The sequence below is a fragment of the Patiria miniata genome, unplaced genomic scaffold (genome assembly GCF_015706575.1).
Source record: "Patiria miniata isolate m_02_andy unplaced genomic scaffold, ASM1570657v1 HiC_scaffold_6, whole genome shotgun sequence".
Taxonomy (NCBI): Eukaryota; Metazoa; Echinodermata; class Asteroidea; order Valvatida; family Asterinidae; genus Patiria; species Patiria miniata.
In genome coordinates this window covers 12328772-12343792 of record NW_024037073.1, presented here as the reverse complement: position 1 = coordinate 12343792, position 15021 = coordinate 12328772, and the positions used below count along the sequence as shown (strand labels likewise).

Here is a 15021-nt window from a genome sequence, read left to right as displayed (position 1 = left end):
TCGACCCACGGGGCTTGATAAAATCAGTGCATCATGTACTATGTAGCGGATATGCAACAGTGATGTGACTGTCTTCAATGATTCATGTCCTCCACAGACTTCGCTTCAAGGTCTAGTACACGCAGCCTGGCAGCCTGACAGCTGTGGGCTGGCACTGCTTCAACAGCAGCAGCTGTGATAAAAGATTCCTCACACAATAAATTGTTTTCAGGAGGAAAACAGTTCTGCTAAACTGCACAGACCATTTTGAAGACACAGCTATCTTTTGTGGTCTTGTGGTAATCTCGGGGAATTTCAAAAGATGGCCGTACAAAGATGGCCGTACAGTATCCGTGAAGGGGTCTATCAAATCATCGGGTGCACCACGAAGTGAAGTCTATGGACTTTGTGCACACAATACGTTACTTCGTGGTGCGAACGACAAAATAAAGTTACGTTTCTTATCAATCTCTGCATGTTTAGGAAAAGTGCAAGTACACATGCACAGGGTTCTTGCACCTGTAGGACAATACAATTCCATGATTTTTCCATGATTTTTTCCATGACCAAATTATGAAAATCCATGACCTAGTTCATCAAAATGCAGATCAAAACTGTGAAACTTGTTTGGTGCTTTATCACATTCGTACATTAATTGAACCTTTTAGGCATTTGTATTTAATATCTGTTAGGCAGGTAAAAATTTAAGATCAGGTTTGAATCAGAAACAGAGTTTGGTGACTTCTGACAGTATAACCTAAAAAACCCACTCTGTTGTGATGTTTGTGATGCTTAAGCCCAAGGGCTTAAGGGACCAAAACAAATATCACAAATACATGGATTTCATGCTTAAGGGACCATTAACTTCATGGTGAAACAATAAATTGAAATTTTAGACTGCAATGATCTTCCACTTGAAGTGGAATTTATTTATTGGGCTAGAAAGAGCACAAATTGAAACATATTGGGCCAACGACTTCTAAGAACCCAAAAAGGCCAACACTGAGAAATTACAACCTTTCAAGATAAGACATTATATGAATCTCATTTTCTGGATTATTTGTATGTCAACGCTTCCAGCCGTACTAAATGATTAATTGCGGCTTTAGAGACCCTGCTACGTAGCGTAGTCCAATCATCAAGCCTTCTAGCAAAGTTAGTCACATCTAGGTGTGTGCATTTACGGGTAGTACGGGTACCTGGGAACCCGTGAAAGAAGCCCAACCCAAAATTCAAATCTCGGAAGTTGCTATTTAGATTGTTCATAAAGGTCCGCACGGTCATACTGCCACATTGGTGCACCAATACAGCAAGATACAAGTGTGTACAGTGAGCTTACAGCTTTACAGTGTAAATTGCAACTTTCACAAGCCTCATAAATGTGAAACATGCTTTGTTCTCCCATGTAGCCTGGTTTTCATTTTTGAAATCCTTCACGCATGACATTCGAAACATTTCTTTTTATTTGTCTGAGAAGTTACTTGGCAGTTGGCTGCTGGTACCCGATTCCATAATCTGGAACCAGTTCCTGACATAAACGGTCGGGTTCTCAGGTTCTCAGGTACCCAGTTCCGCTCCACAGCCCTAGTCGCATCACAACCCTTAAAACTTGTTTCTTGCTGAGCTCCTCAGAACTGTCACCACTTGCCCCTCTTGGACCAGTCCTTGGGGTTCCAGTGCAAGCATTTGGGATCGATGCGGATTTTCCGTTTGGCCATGGCCTTCTCATGTCCCTCTATGACTTCGGGTGACAGGGTGATGATGTACTGACCCTTGTAGTAGTTGATCAGATTCAGGTGCTGCAGCGTGGAGATCACATCCTCCTTGCGGATGCTGGTCGTCTCACAGATCTCACTGGAAGGGCGTGGGCATTTACAAAAGAATGTTTGGCTTGGTGAGATACTAAGATTGGATACCTTGCTTTAACCATGGGTATGAGTGTAAGAACTCTACACTGAGCAGAAAACAATAGAGTCAACACAGGTGAGATTTGGGGTAACTGAAAAATCCATGAAATAATTGGCAGAGGGTTTGTGTTTCTATAGTTCTATTAAAAAAAAATCTACAGTAAAACCTCAAGAATTCCAAATTTCTGACAGGATTCTTTGAAAATCACGAAAAAATCCAGACAGAAAATCCTGAAATCAGGAAGAATTCTGACAAATCTCACCCCTGATACAAGTAATTCACAATACAATGCACCAACGGACATTTGCCTCAAAGATGTCATTTTCCAACTCCATGGTTGACATCAATAACTGATTAGAATTAGTACAACATTAGCACAATGCATCGTTTACACCCGTAAAATCCAATGACCAATGCACCAACAGACATTGGCCTCAAGGATTCCACTTTTCAACTCCATGGTCGGCATCATTCATTGTTTATGAGCAGCACCACAACAACGCAATGCATCATCACTTACACCAGAAATAATCCAATGGCCGATATAAGAGTTTAAAAACTGCTGAGATCTTGTGTCAAAGGAATACAGTTTGGCACACTGATGTCAACTTTTCCCAAACGCGCTGAAAAAAATGGCCCCTCCCCTCTTAGGGGTGACCTGATCAGTGAATCAGTCTTTTTGTTTCTGGAGTACACGTTAATTTCTGACCAATGCATGCAAGTGCCCAGACAGGAAAATGCACTGATGTTATGGTACAATTTCTGGCCACTTCTCTCACCAGTATTGCACAACTTTCATTGAATTGAATGTAAGCAAGTTAGGGGAGAATGCAAAATTAAACATTTCTACGGGGGTTGCCTCAAGGTTCATCCGTTAGTTACTGCTTGTTTAAAGTTTCGTTATTTTGTGATTTCATCTTGCAGCACTTGCTGTAGATTGACACTGGTAACCCCAACTAATGCAACCCATGAAGAATGAAATCACCTGAAGATACTGTATAGGAACTCAATTGAGCAAACAACCTCGGCAGTAGTTCATGTATGACTACTAGAGACTTGGATATCAGCATGACTGACAGTGCACTTCAGTTTGGAGTTACATTACATGCTTATGCACTATGGGCTCCGTGTGCACAAGTACCCCCTCAACGGCAAGGAAGGGCAAGTCAGGGAAGACCACTTGGAGTGACATTCGAATGCATTTCCTACAACGCCTGACGCTCATGTGAAGACGCTATGCTTTGTGCACATTCAGCATAAAATTAGCCGTGCGTACTTCGCGCTATGCGCGCATGAACCACGTTGTGTCCCGTCTACATGCTCTCAAAGGTGGTAAAGCATCCTTTCTTGTCCACACATGGCACCTGTACCTATAATTGGCAAACTTCCAACTACTTAGATATGGACTCTGTGCACAAGTGCCCCTCATATGGGCTCCATGCGCCGACAAAAGAGGGCGCCCTTTTACCTAGCAACGACGTCCCATGGGCGGGACATTTCGCTGGTTGAAATGCACCGTTCCTTGTGTGTGACGCACGTACACCAGGGGATTTGTACTATGTACACGCAGTGGCCGCGCTTCGCGGCAAATGAATTGCAGTCGGGCAAGATGGCGTCGGTCGGTCACCCCCAACTGTACTTCCTTTGCCGGTGAGGGGGTACTTGTGAACGGAGCGGATACGGTTTATTTAATACAAAGGGAGGCCACTGGGAGGGACATTCAAATTCATTGGCAACAGCGACTGATGCCAATTGAAACATGCCTCACGTTTGTGCACATTGAGAATAGGAACCATTAGAAATGGTACATGTACTGGATACGTATGCGGCTTGGAAAAAGTTGCTTGTTAAATCACCATTTTGCGTGGTTATTTCATGTGGCACACTATGGGCAATGTGCATTTCAATGTGCAAAATGTTAAGACGTATATGTGTGGATTCAGTGAAATAACCACACAAAAGGCTGATATAACCTGCTAGTTTTTCCGAGCTGCACATGTATCCCATGCCTGCACCATTTCTAATGGTTCCTGAGTTATATTAATCTGCATACTTCTCACAATTTGCGCCCAAACCAGTATGGGCACTTGGGCACTCGAACGTGATCAGGAAAGCGTCCTCTGCTGTTCATGCACAAGATCCATTAGGTGTATTGCAGTTAATCTCCATGTAAACACCCTGGAATGCCATTACTTGACACAATGCAAAACGTTCACACTTACTTGATGGTGATTTGTGGCCTCTCTCCATCGGCTGACTTCTGTAGTTTGAGGACAGTTTCCAGGATGGTCTGGGACCAATAGCTACGGTATGACAGAAGCCCTAGATCAGACAGAGGCTTCTCTGGGGAACCAGTCTTTCCTTCAAACTGTGAAAGCACGTAGCCTAGCAAAGAATGCAAGACAAACATTTTCAACACTTTTTTTTAGATTTTCCGTCAAAATTTTAGGTTTTTTTTATGCTTGTAAATCGTCATGAAACTTGGTGGGAAGTTAGATCACTATACCATTATGCAAAATATGAAGTGACGTCATGATGGCATCAACAAATAATTTTTTATGAGTTATTAAAGATTTTATATTTTCTTTTACTGACAAAGTTATACATTTCCTGTATTCAGATCAACCTGAAACTTGGCACGAAGACAAAGAAGACACAAAGCATTTGCAGTCAGCCGAAACATTTGTGTTTGTCCACGTGACAAACACATTTCTAGTTGAGGTTTGTACTGCTGTATCATATATCAAGTCATTGATGAACTGAATGAATTCATTCACTATTTACAATTGTAAAAATGCTCGTAGGTCACATGTAATACCGAAAATTGTTAACAAATTTCCACCAAGTCATTTGCACCCCCCACATCAACATTTTTTAACACTAAAATAGTTCACTGTTATTACAGGGCTAAAACCAATATAAATTTAGATAAAAGGTTCTGAAGATAAAAAAACATGTTTTATAAAAGATGTAACAAGGAGAAATAATGACGAGAAAAAATGAGGAGAAGAGTACTCACTGAATTCAATCAAGAGTTTGCCAAAGCCTTTTCTCTGGTATGGCGGTAATGACAGAATGCACGCTACATTGTAGTCCTCCGTTGATTCTTTCTCCTGAGTTACAAAAAAAACATTTGTAACAATGATGAAATACTTGAACAGTCAACACTTCTACAGAAATGGTAACTTTATAGCAGCTGAGTCTACAGGGTGAGTCAAAAAAACAAACAAAAAACCTAACTGTCGGGACCATTGTTTTAGTGAAGTTCTGCACGTAGCACTTACAAAATCTAGGATATAAAAGCCCAATTCATAAGCTTTCTTTTAGTACAATATCATGCAAATCACTTATGTACTGTTGAAGTTAAGGAATTTTAAATGCAACCACTGTTTTATAGTTCTGTCCACGGATCACAAGAAGGTAAGTGTTCTTTCAGCAAAACGAAAACAAATCACATAGGGATGTGTGTGAATTGTTTCTTTTTGCTGAAAGAAAGCACACCTTTTTAATCCTTGGACAGAACTTTAAATTAATGGTTGTGTTAAAAATTCCATAACTTCAAAAGTACAAGAGTGATTTGAATGATTCTTGAACTAAAAGAAAGCTTATGAATTGGGCTTTCATATCCTAGATTTTGAAAGTGCTACAAACAGAACTTCACTAAAACAGAAGTCCCGACATTTGGGTTTCGCTTTTTTCGACTCACCCTGTACAGACAAATTGCATTCAGCAGCCATCTTGGAGGTGTGTTTTGTTATGTTAATTCATTAACAGTGAATACACAAGAGGTCTACTCATGCTTTCCCTGCTGAACAAAAGCACACACCTAAAAGATAGCTACAATGCAAACCAAATCTTGCCCTGACGTCTTGCCCCGTTACCTTAGAGAAGTAGCCCACTATGTGGAAGCCCCTGTTATCATACTCTGTCATGACGTAGAAGAGAAACGGGTCTGTGTCGTAGTACAGCGTCTTGTGGTCTAGAAACAACTTGGCTAGTAGACAGAGCTTCTGTGAATAGGACTTGGGAATCAAGAAAGACACAGAGAAAGAAATTATTTGTGCACATGGGAGCACTCGAATATGAAGAAAACCATCCAGACTTTTTTTTACCCTTACTTTACCAACTCCATCAAAATCCATCCCCCCATTTGGGGAGATTTGGGCAGATAAGCCATGTGTACCAAGTCCATCAAAATCCACCAGCACCAGTGGTGGATTTCATTGGATTTGGTCCTGAAGCATTATGTGAAGAAGAGTGAGTGATGGATTTTGAAGGACATGAATCTCTACTTTGTATTTAAAAAATAAGTAGGGAGTTAAGCCCGGTTCATACTTCACGCGAAAGCGAAAGCGAAGCGAAATTCATGTCGTCAACAATGGTGGACGCGCTTCGATTGTATTGTTGACGTCACAAATTCCGCTTCGCCTTCGCTTTCGCTTTCGCGTAAAGTATGAACCGGGCTTCAGGGTTCATGACAAACTGCTAACAATGTTGCAGTGGAGCACATTTTCATGAGTACATGTACAATACAAAATACGCAACAACAATAAATGCGACACACATTCTACTTTTGAAACAAATTCGCCTCACAATTGTTTTAACATTTTTTGGGGTTTTGGTGTTTCTTCATTTGGTCTCACACTTGGCCAACTAGGCTCATTCGCAAGTGGCAGTCAGTCAGTGAGTCAGTCAGGCGCAAAGAGGACTATAGGCTGCCCTCTCGGTGACCAGCAAAACCAATGACTTTACCTTGAATGCCTCAGCACAATCTGTAATATAAATTCTGCAATCTCTTTTTTTTTTCAGGATTTTAAACCTCAGGTGTTTTCACATTGTACCATTTATTCAGCACTGCTCCATTTGAATAATATTCTGCATTGGATTTTGTATTATTTGAAAAAATAACCATCTACTTTTACCCAGTTAATTCTATGTCTTTCAAGACGTAGCCTTCTTTGATAACGCATGTCAAGATACTTTTGCTGCAGGGGTACGATCGTGTCTTTCTAATGTTTCTTACTTCATCAAACTGGCTTGGAGATTGATAAAACATGTACATGCAGTTACCTTATTTTTCCGACCATCAATTTCAAAGAATGAGACGTTGCCCTTACGGTAGATCTCATTGCCTGGTGGATGCCTCAAGTTACATTTGGCCTGAAATTAAAAAAAAAAAAATATGACAAATGTTAGCAGTACTTCTGCGTTTGCTTTTAGTACCCAAATTGTAAACATTACACATTTTATTATATGATGATGTTGATATGAATATGATGTTCCCTGGAGTTTTGTTTTGTAAAGAATGTCTTTAATCCTACTTACTATACACATCATTCGAAGAATCTTAGTATTTAATCTAATACAAGGAAATATCTATTGTGTCGACCAAATACACTGTATAAAGTTTGGATTTACTGTCTTCAATAAAACACCAGGTCAAAATCGGAAACATCCTTGTGTAAGTGACAGCCCTTGTAAAGTGTTGGGCTATAAATTAAAACTATGCGAAATATTTAACAAATTAGACGCCATTCCTTAAAAGGCCCAAGAAATAGTTTTCATTAATCTGATCCTTGAAAATGCACCTTTGTGTCCTAATGAGCTTCATTTTCTATCTTCATATCAGTATTAAAGGGAATATACATCATTTGCTTTTGCTGTAATTATCAGAAATGTATGGAATTGAAGGTTGGAAATATATAGCAAATATAGTTACACTGACTTTTTTGAGGTTTTGGGTTCGAAAATGCTATAAAAACCAAGAAAACAGTCATTTTCCTGTAGTCTGGTTCCCTGACTCCATATAAAAAGAAACAGAGCAGTTTACATACATTGGGGAATTGTAAGGTCAGGGAACCAGTCTAGCTGGCTCGTACCCGTTCATAGGTTTGTAATCGATTGAAAACAAGTGTGATGGTCAATTGGGGCCAGTATTTGAAAAAAAGCCAGATCGGCCGATCAGCGTTGGAAATTGATACAAAAATACCACTTTTCTTGAAAATGACAGTTTACTAGGTGCCATGATTTTACAGGATGCTTTACACTGTCATTCACTAACAGTCCAGCAAGGTATTTCAAAATGATTTGGTAGTTTTATCTTTTGATGTTTGCAAATGTTGTATTTTCCCTTTAAGGGAAGAAACGTAAGTGTTAAAGCTACTTCAGTGCCACAAATTTGCTAGATTTCTCAACTTTTGCTGTGGTAAATTTTCTGTTTATGATGAGTCATTGGGTTTTTTTAGTACATGAGTGAGTCAAATGTTTAAAATAGTGCACTTTACAAAACTTGTAATCAAAAAAAGAATGTCTTGGTGTTCAGAGGAATGGATATTGGCACACAATATATATAACTTAATGCATCTTACCTTGTGTCTTTCTAAGCACTTTGTGCTCTTGACATACTTGAGGCAGAACTCACAGAGGTAGATGATAGGGGTCACAGTCAGCTCGATGGGGTAGGGAGAGAAGTACCAGGGTCGGATGCGGTGACGGCCCAGCTCTATCATGCTAATGTTCTTCATCCTGGTGATGATGTCATCGTGGGTCTTGTCCGTGGCCATGCTACCTGTCTGACGGGGCTGATGGGCTGGGGGGATTTGCTGCTCGGACTGGGAAGACTGGGAGAAATACTCCGACAAGGACTGGAATGCGTAGGGGGAAAGATAATTGCAACAAGTTATACAGGTTGTACTTTAACCCTAACCCTCCAGGTGTTTTGGCTAGAAACCCTGCCAAACGCAGCAACATGCAACACTTGTTTATTAAAATGACAAGCCTGCTCAGTGTAGCGAGATCCATCAGGCCAAAAGTCTCAAGGACAGACTGCCTCAGAGTCTGTGGTCACCGAATGCAGCAGGATACAGACTGTGGCATTGTTCACTGGGACTAGGTTTTTTGTGTGTGCATTTTGTTGTACATGTCGGTGCAGAATAGAACAGTTTATTGGAGTTTGGGGATAGTTTGTTCCTTTTTTTCTTTCTTTTTTTGCTGTGGTCGATTCTTTTTTTGGTGTGTGCATTTTGTTGTACATGTCGGTGCAGAATAGAACAGTTTATTGGAGTTTGGGGATAGTTTGTTCCTTTTTTTCTTTCTTTTTTTGCTGTGGTCGATTCTTTTTTTGGTGTGTGCATTTTGTTGCTGATTTATTAAATGAGAGCCCGAGAAAACTTAAAGGGAATATACATCATTGACTTTTGCTGTAATTTTCAGAAATGAACTATTTGAGGGGTTAGTATAATAGATCAAATATTGTTACACTCACATGTTTGAAGTTTTGTGTTCGAAAATGCTGGAAAAACCAAGAAAAACAAAACTGTTCAAGTAGTCTGGTTCCCTGACTCCACTAAATATAAAATGGATCAATTTACAGATGCCGGAAAATTGTAAGGTAAGGATACCAGTCTAGCTGGCCTGCACCCGTTCATAAACATGTAACTAATAGCAAACAAAATTTGGATTGAATTAATGGTAAATTTGGAGCAGTAGTTGAAAAATAGTTAGGTTTTTCCAACGGTGGTCGGCCGACCACCGCTGGAAATTTTTTACAAAAATACCATTTTCTTGAAAATGACTTCACACCAGGTGCCATAATTTTACAAGATGCTTTAGACTGTCATTAACAACATCCTATTAAGGTATTTCGCAAAAACTTGGTAGTTTTATTTTTCGATGTTTGCAAATGTTGTATATTCCCTTTAAATAAATCAATTTTCTGGGTTCGTCTGAAGTAATATTACAGCAACTGTACCCTCAATTCTTGTCAGGAAACAGTATGGAAAAACTACAATGTTTTGTAGAAATTAAATGATGATTTCCATACAGTTCCCAGGAACATATATTACATAAAAATATGCTTTGACATAAAATTCACTGGACCGACCTTTCAAGTCGACCTCACATCAGAGGTCGAAAGGACCAGGAAGTGTGGTCTGTTCTCTGGCTCTATATCAGCAAGTTTGAGGTAGGGTTTGATTTGATTTGATTTGATTCAGATGAAATCACCAACATACACTACAAACATTGATACAAAGATAAGAAAACAAAGAACAGCAGATTTGAGTCTGGGACAGCCCACGAAGACAATGCAATACCTGCTGAGAGAAACTGGGCACCAGACTCTGGCCCTGTGACAGCTGTGTCGGGGAAACCGACAGCGGGGTGGAGACCGGTGACGAAGGGTTGTCAATCACTGGTATGCCCGTCATCTGCTGCTGAGACGCTGGTGCTCCTGCCTCGTTCATGGGTAGCTTGCGCTTACGGCCTATGGCTGCCTTGTTGCGCTGCATCAAATTCAGTCCTCCTCCGCCGTTAGTCTGTGTAGCAAATAAAAACATGTCACCTTAACCCTAAAAGGGCCGGGGGGGGGGGGGGGGCAGAATCCACCCCCCCCCCTCCCCTCCCTCAACTTTTTCCGTGATAGCCTTGAAATTTGAATCAGGTCGCATTTAAAGTATGAGTGACCAGCGTCTACCTTTCTTAATCCTGCAAAACTCTTTCAAAGATTGCGATGGATTTAATGGATCTAGGGGTTGTAAGGCTGAGTGATATCTACAAATCAATGAGTCCTTTATGACATATGAATCCCTGGTGACCGAAAACCGAAACCCTTACGATCTCTCTTTCGGGAGAAGATGCTCTTGAATTGGAGGAGCAGTTTCCTTTGCTGACGCTGCTGTCTTTGACTGGCGTCTTGGCATCTTTCTTGGGTAGCTGCATCTTGTCAAGGTTCAGACGATCTCGCTCCACCCATTCGTCAAGCCGCTTGTTATCTGAGTAACATAGAGAAGACATCATCAGTCTTGACGACACTTTTTTGGGGGCTAGTATTGATGTCTATCTTGTGTCTAGGAATTCAAACTCTAACCCTTTCAATCCATCAAATTCAATCAGGCATTTTTTTTTTAGAATTTTGGTAGATTAGGGATGTATGTCTTGAAGAGCTGGTTGGTTTATGGAGGATTCAGGGCAATGACTGATTCGGTCTTGGGTGATTTTGGACGATGTACCTCACACTCTGTATGTTTGGCCATGCACAAAGGTAGCTATAGAATTGTACTCGATGTGATCCACACTGCTGGTTCAACTTCTTTATAGTGAGATTAGAGTATTTCGAAGGATTGAGGCAGTGGTCACCCCTCCACTGAACAAAACCAAGCGATAACAAGACTTCAGAGGATTGAGGCAGTATCCAATTATAGGGGAAAGCAGCTGAAGGATTTTGAGGGTGCATCCTAGCCAAGAAGGGCCTCAGGGTTCCAGGTTCAAGTTTCTATTTTGGTTTTAGTCTAGGGTCACAGATGAAGTCCAAGAACTTAGAAGGTACTGCTGGTCTTGAGACTCAAAACCGGAAAAGTTCCAATTGTGTAAAATTGATGGTAATGATACAATGATGACATGGAAACACAAAGCCCTGAAGAACCAGCGTGGACAAGGCGCTACATATCTTGGGATAATTGAATTAAAATGTGATTTGAAACCAGGTTTTCACCTTGTTGCAACACCACATCAAAACGGCAACTTTCTCCTTTTTTTGGGCTGAATAAGACTAAATATAAAGTTTACACTCAAATCTTTAAACCCTAACCCCCTATAGGCCTGTTTGGCTAAAAACAATCCTCAATCCTACAAAATCCTCCAATTGCCACCATGTAAACATTGGATTCAGCTCAATCCTCCAAAATCATTCATTATTTCTTGAATTTGTTTGGTGGAGGGGTGACCATTGCCTCAATCCTTCAAAATCCTCCAACAGTCACTGTTAATGGGTTGAGGCAGTACCAATGACAGTCAGAAGCTGTGCGGATGATATCAAGCATAAATGCTGGGTACAGCAGGCTCTTTTCTCCCATACAGTCTCAATCCTCCAAAATCCTTCAAAACTGCCAGGAAGATTTTGGAGGATTGAGGAGGGTAAGGGTTAAAGTGCTCAATTATAAGATTAGTGATTCTCAAATTCGACCTGTAAAAGAACAACTTACAATCGATGAAGTGAACATAGTATATGGTTCGGTTCTCCACCTCCTTTCGACTCAGTATTTCAGCCAGCGCTGTAAAAATGAGAAGAGACCACATCTTCTATCAGGTATGAAATAGAATAGGAACAAAGACTCAGTTTATATTCAACGATAAATTAGTGGCGGATGATTGAATCGCTGTTTGCCCTGCCGTTGGTACAAAATTACCAACAGCACGTTGCATGAATTATGATGCAAATATGGGAGACGTCATCATCATTAGTCAGGCGACACAACAGTGCATGTAATGCGGGCGCACTTTTGACCAAAACTGAACGACAGGCAACAGCCGTACAAATGCACATTGGCAAAATTTGATGCAAGCTAGTGAGGGCGCAATTTATCACAACCAATGACGTCATGCAACACGACGCTTTCGTGAACAATGGCTGTAAAAGTCGTCCGAATTCAACTCCAAATTACAAGATAACTAGACCTCTGAAGGTGCCGAATTTAACGTTTTGTTGATACATTGTATTAAGCAGTTGCATGGGGCATTGTCAGTGTTCTCCACATGTAGGTTTTGGGAGGGCGGCCCGCCCTCCTAAGAATTAAGGCCGCCCTGCCAAAGGATTGGCCGCCCTGCCAAGAAAATTTACCGCCCTGCCAAATTTTTTTTCCACAAAATAACATTTTATTTCAATCATAATTTTGAAGAAAAGTCGATGGAAATGGCACGTTAAAATCATCACGAACGTAGTTTTAATCTCTTTCACCAGTCGTTATTGGAGTGTTTAAACGGTAGAAACACAGGGCATAACACTGATCGGAGCCTTCTCCGGCTGGACAAAAGGTTACACATTGACAGGCAACATGGAAAAATCACTGTGTCGCACGTGCGTGCGAATATGCAATGGTACCAGCGCACGTACCGCACCGTATATATACCGTCCGCTAGCACATGGCCGGTCGGGAACGGGTAGCCTTGTGAACGATCCAGTGGATAAAATCATTATGTTGTGCGATTTTCGGAGATTTCAGATTTAGTTGTACAAAATGCAATGCTTTAAAAATCATGATGATTATCTCGAGGATAGCGAAGAGAGCATTTAGCGAAACATTTCACTGGCATTTGTTGGAAGAGAAAGACGATAATGCCTGATTTTTCCCCACGTATGAATGCAAGTGGAGTAGTGGAGTTGTGTGGTTGAATCATGGACATGATTGAAGCACCATGAACGGTACCCTTGTCTTTCGGACTTTTCCCTCGACTTTCTCAAGTAAGAAGTGAACACCTTTATTGATGACTCCATTACTCTAACCGTAATTCAGGCATTTTATGCAATGAAAACACTGACCATTTTTTTTTTCCATCATAAAATTTTGTTTGAATCGAGAATAAAGCAGGAGTTGGTGTCCGGAAATTGGGCATGAAGTGTATTGTACATGCATGTACATGTACATGTGTGTAATGGCAGCGTGGCCCAGATTTCGGACACGTATTTTTGTTCGGCCTATTTTCCAATTTTTTTGCCATATGCCAGTTCTCTGATGTATTATTATGCAACTTAAAACGGAAGTGGACCAATCAGGAGCTTCGATTTAGGTCCCATTGATAAAAATGTGGTAAAAAAAAAATCACTATCCGCTCGATGACGTCAAACCGACGGGTGAACGTCCGATGACGTCATGCTGCCCTCCCAAGAAAAAAGTCTGTGGAGAACACTGCATTGTGTGAGTATAAATTTACAAAATAATAGCAGTTTTGAATGGATTTTCGGCCCCCTTAGCAACGGACCCTCCGTCCAAATACCATATCTGGATCTGTGAGTACGTTTAACACGGAGACTCTTTTACTATTAACATCACATTTATGGGACTAGGTTTGAGATAGACCCGTGAACGTGGCTATATACATAGCCACGCTTCAGTCTATAGTAAAAACACTCTATTGTGATCCGCTGTTACTAAAATAGAGTGACCGTTCTAGCCGAATTTCGGCTACATTTGACAGAATATTTGCATACAAAAATGAGTTGTACATAAAATCAGCAGAATATTTTTTCGGCAGAATTATGAAGATGAAGGAAAATAAAAAAGATTGGAAAGAAATATGGCACATTTGGTTTGAAAAACCTTCTTTTTTTGAAAAATCCTTAAACCAAACCCTTGCACAATGGAACAGCAATATAAACTGGGTGATTTGGCAGACTTTCGAAATGGATTTAGCAGAATTTTACAAGGTATTACCATGGAGGAATAAGAATTTTTTTAGTCGGGTACCAACTGGTGATACTCCTACTGTTTTGCGCATGCGGAAGTCAGGGTACCAGAGTGTCATGCCTGTCTTTGATTTCCTGATCATTTTGAAAAAATTTGTTGTGACAAAGTTGTGCCGTACTTTACATCAAATTTCTTGGCAATGACAGATCCAACACTCGCGGAAATTTACAGGAGGCCCAACAAGTAAGTGATTCACATATTGGCGAAATTATACATGGTTATATGTAGCGGATCAAAAGATAGAATGTAGCCCCACTAGTGTGGCCGTCGGTATGCTGCGCTGAACCTAAGTTCAGCGCAGCATACCAGTAGTGGGGCTAGAATGCTGTCGCTAGCATTTACCCAACGGAAGCGCGTGGCGTTGTATACAACGCCACATTCACGGGTCTAGGTTTGAGAATGTCACTAAAAAATTGATTTCTGTTCTCTTTTTATAGGAACAGGGCCCGTAACTACACAATCGCCATATTATAGCCATTATACATGTTACAAATGGGAACAACAAGATCAAGATCGAAATCCGGGTTGTAGAGGGCGCTATATCACGAAAACAGGGCCCACTAAAATTTGTTCACTTACGCCACTCATTTGCACTGGCCATTTTCACCGGCATCCGGCATCCTTCGACCACCAAGTCCTCCTTCAAATACAACAAAAACACCACAAAAAGAATAATGTGTTACGATTTTACTAATAAATGAAAACAAATAGTAAAAACATGGCTCATTTCACGTATTTCTTACCGGATCAACCTCAAGCTGATTCTCTGAATCGTCCCCCATTTTGGCTTTAGCGTTTGTTTGTTTCCATCCACAGCTTAACACTTCTCCAATAAGTCCACTGGTTCCCATATTTCTCATAAAGTGTGCCTGAGGTTAGCGCCGAATACCATCAG

The 15021-nt window shown here is 40.7% G+C and overlaps 1 protein-coding gene across 1 annotated transcript; it reads right to left on the bottom strand.

Annotated features, from left to right (window-relative positions):
* Positions 1-540: 540 nt before the first annotated feature.
* LOC119742441 (histone acetyltransferase KAT5-like) lies at positions 541-14977 on the bottom strand. The gene is made up of 11 exons (XM_038218363.1): positions 14870-14977; positions 14706-14766; positions 11868-11936; positions 10501-10658; positions 9981-10202; positions 8256-8531; positions 6958-7047; positions 5769-5909; positions 4907-5000; positions 4110-4272; positions 541-1833 (listed from the first exon to the last, which is right to left on the bottom strand). Exons 1-11 carry the CDS (start codon positions 14975-14977, stop codon positions 1617-1619), a joined length of 1599 nt encoding a protein of 532 aa, XP_038074291.1. The 3' UTR covers positions 541-1616.
* Between the last annotated feature and the right edge of the window lie 44 nt (positions 14978-15021).

Bases quoted from the DNA above. Each gene is read 5' to 3' on its own strand.
- LOC119742441 (XM_038218363.1), bottom strand. From the start codon at position 14,977: ATGGGAACCAGTGGACTTATTGGAGAAGTGTTAAGCTGTGGATGGAAA. The intron at 10,659-11,867 runs GTAAGTTGTTCT...TATGTTACTCAG, and splicing joins CTATGTTCACTTCATCGATT to ATAACAAGCGGCTTGACGAA. The intron at 4,273-4,906 runs GTGAGTACTCTT...ATTCTTTGCTAG, and splicing joins CAAACTCTTGATTGAATTCA to GCTACGTGCTTTCACAGTTT.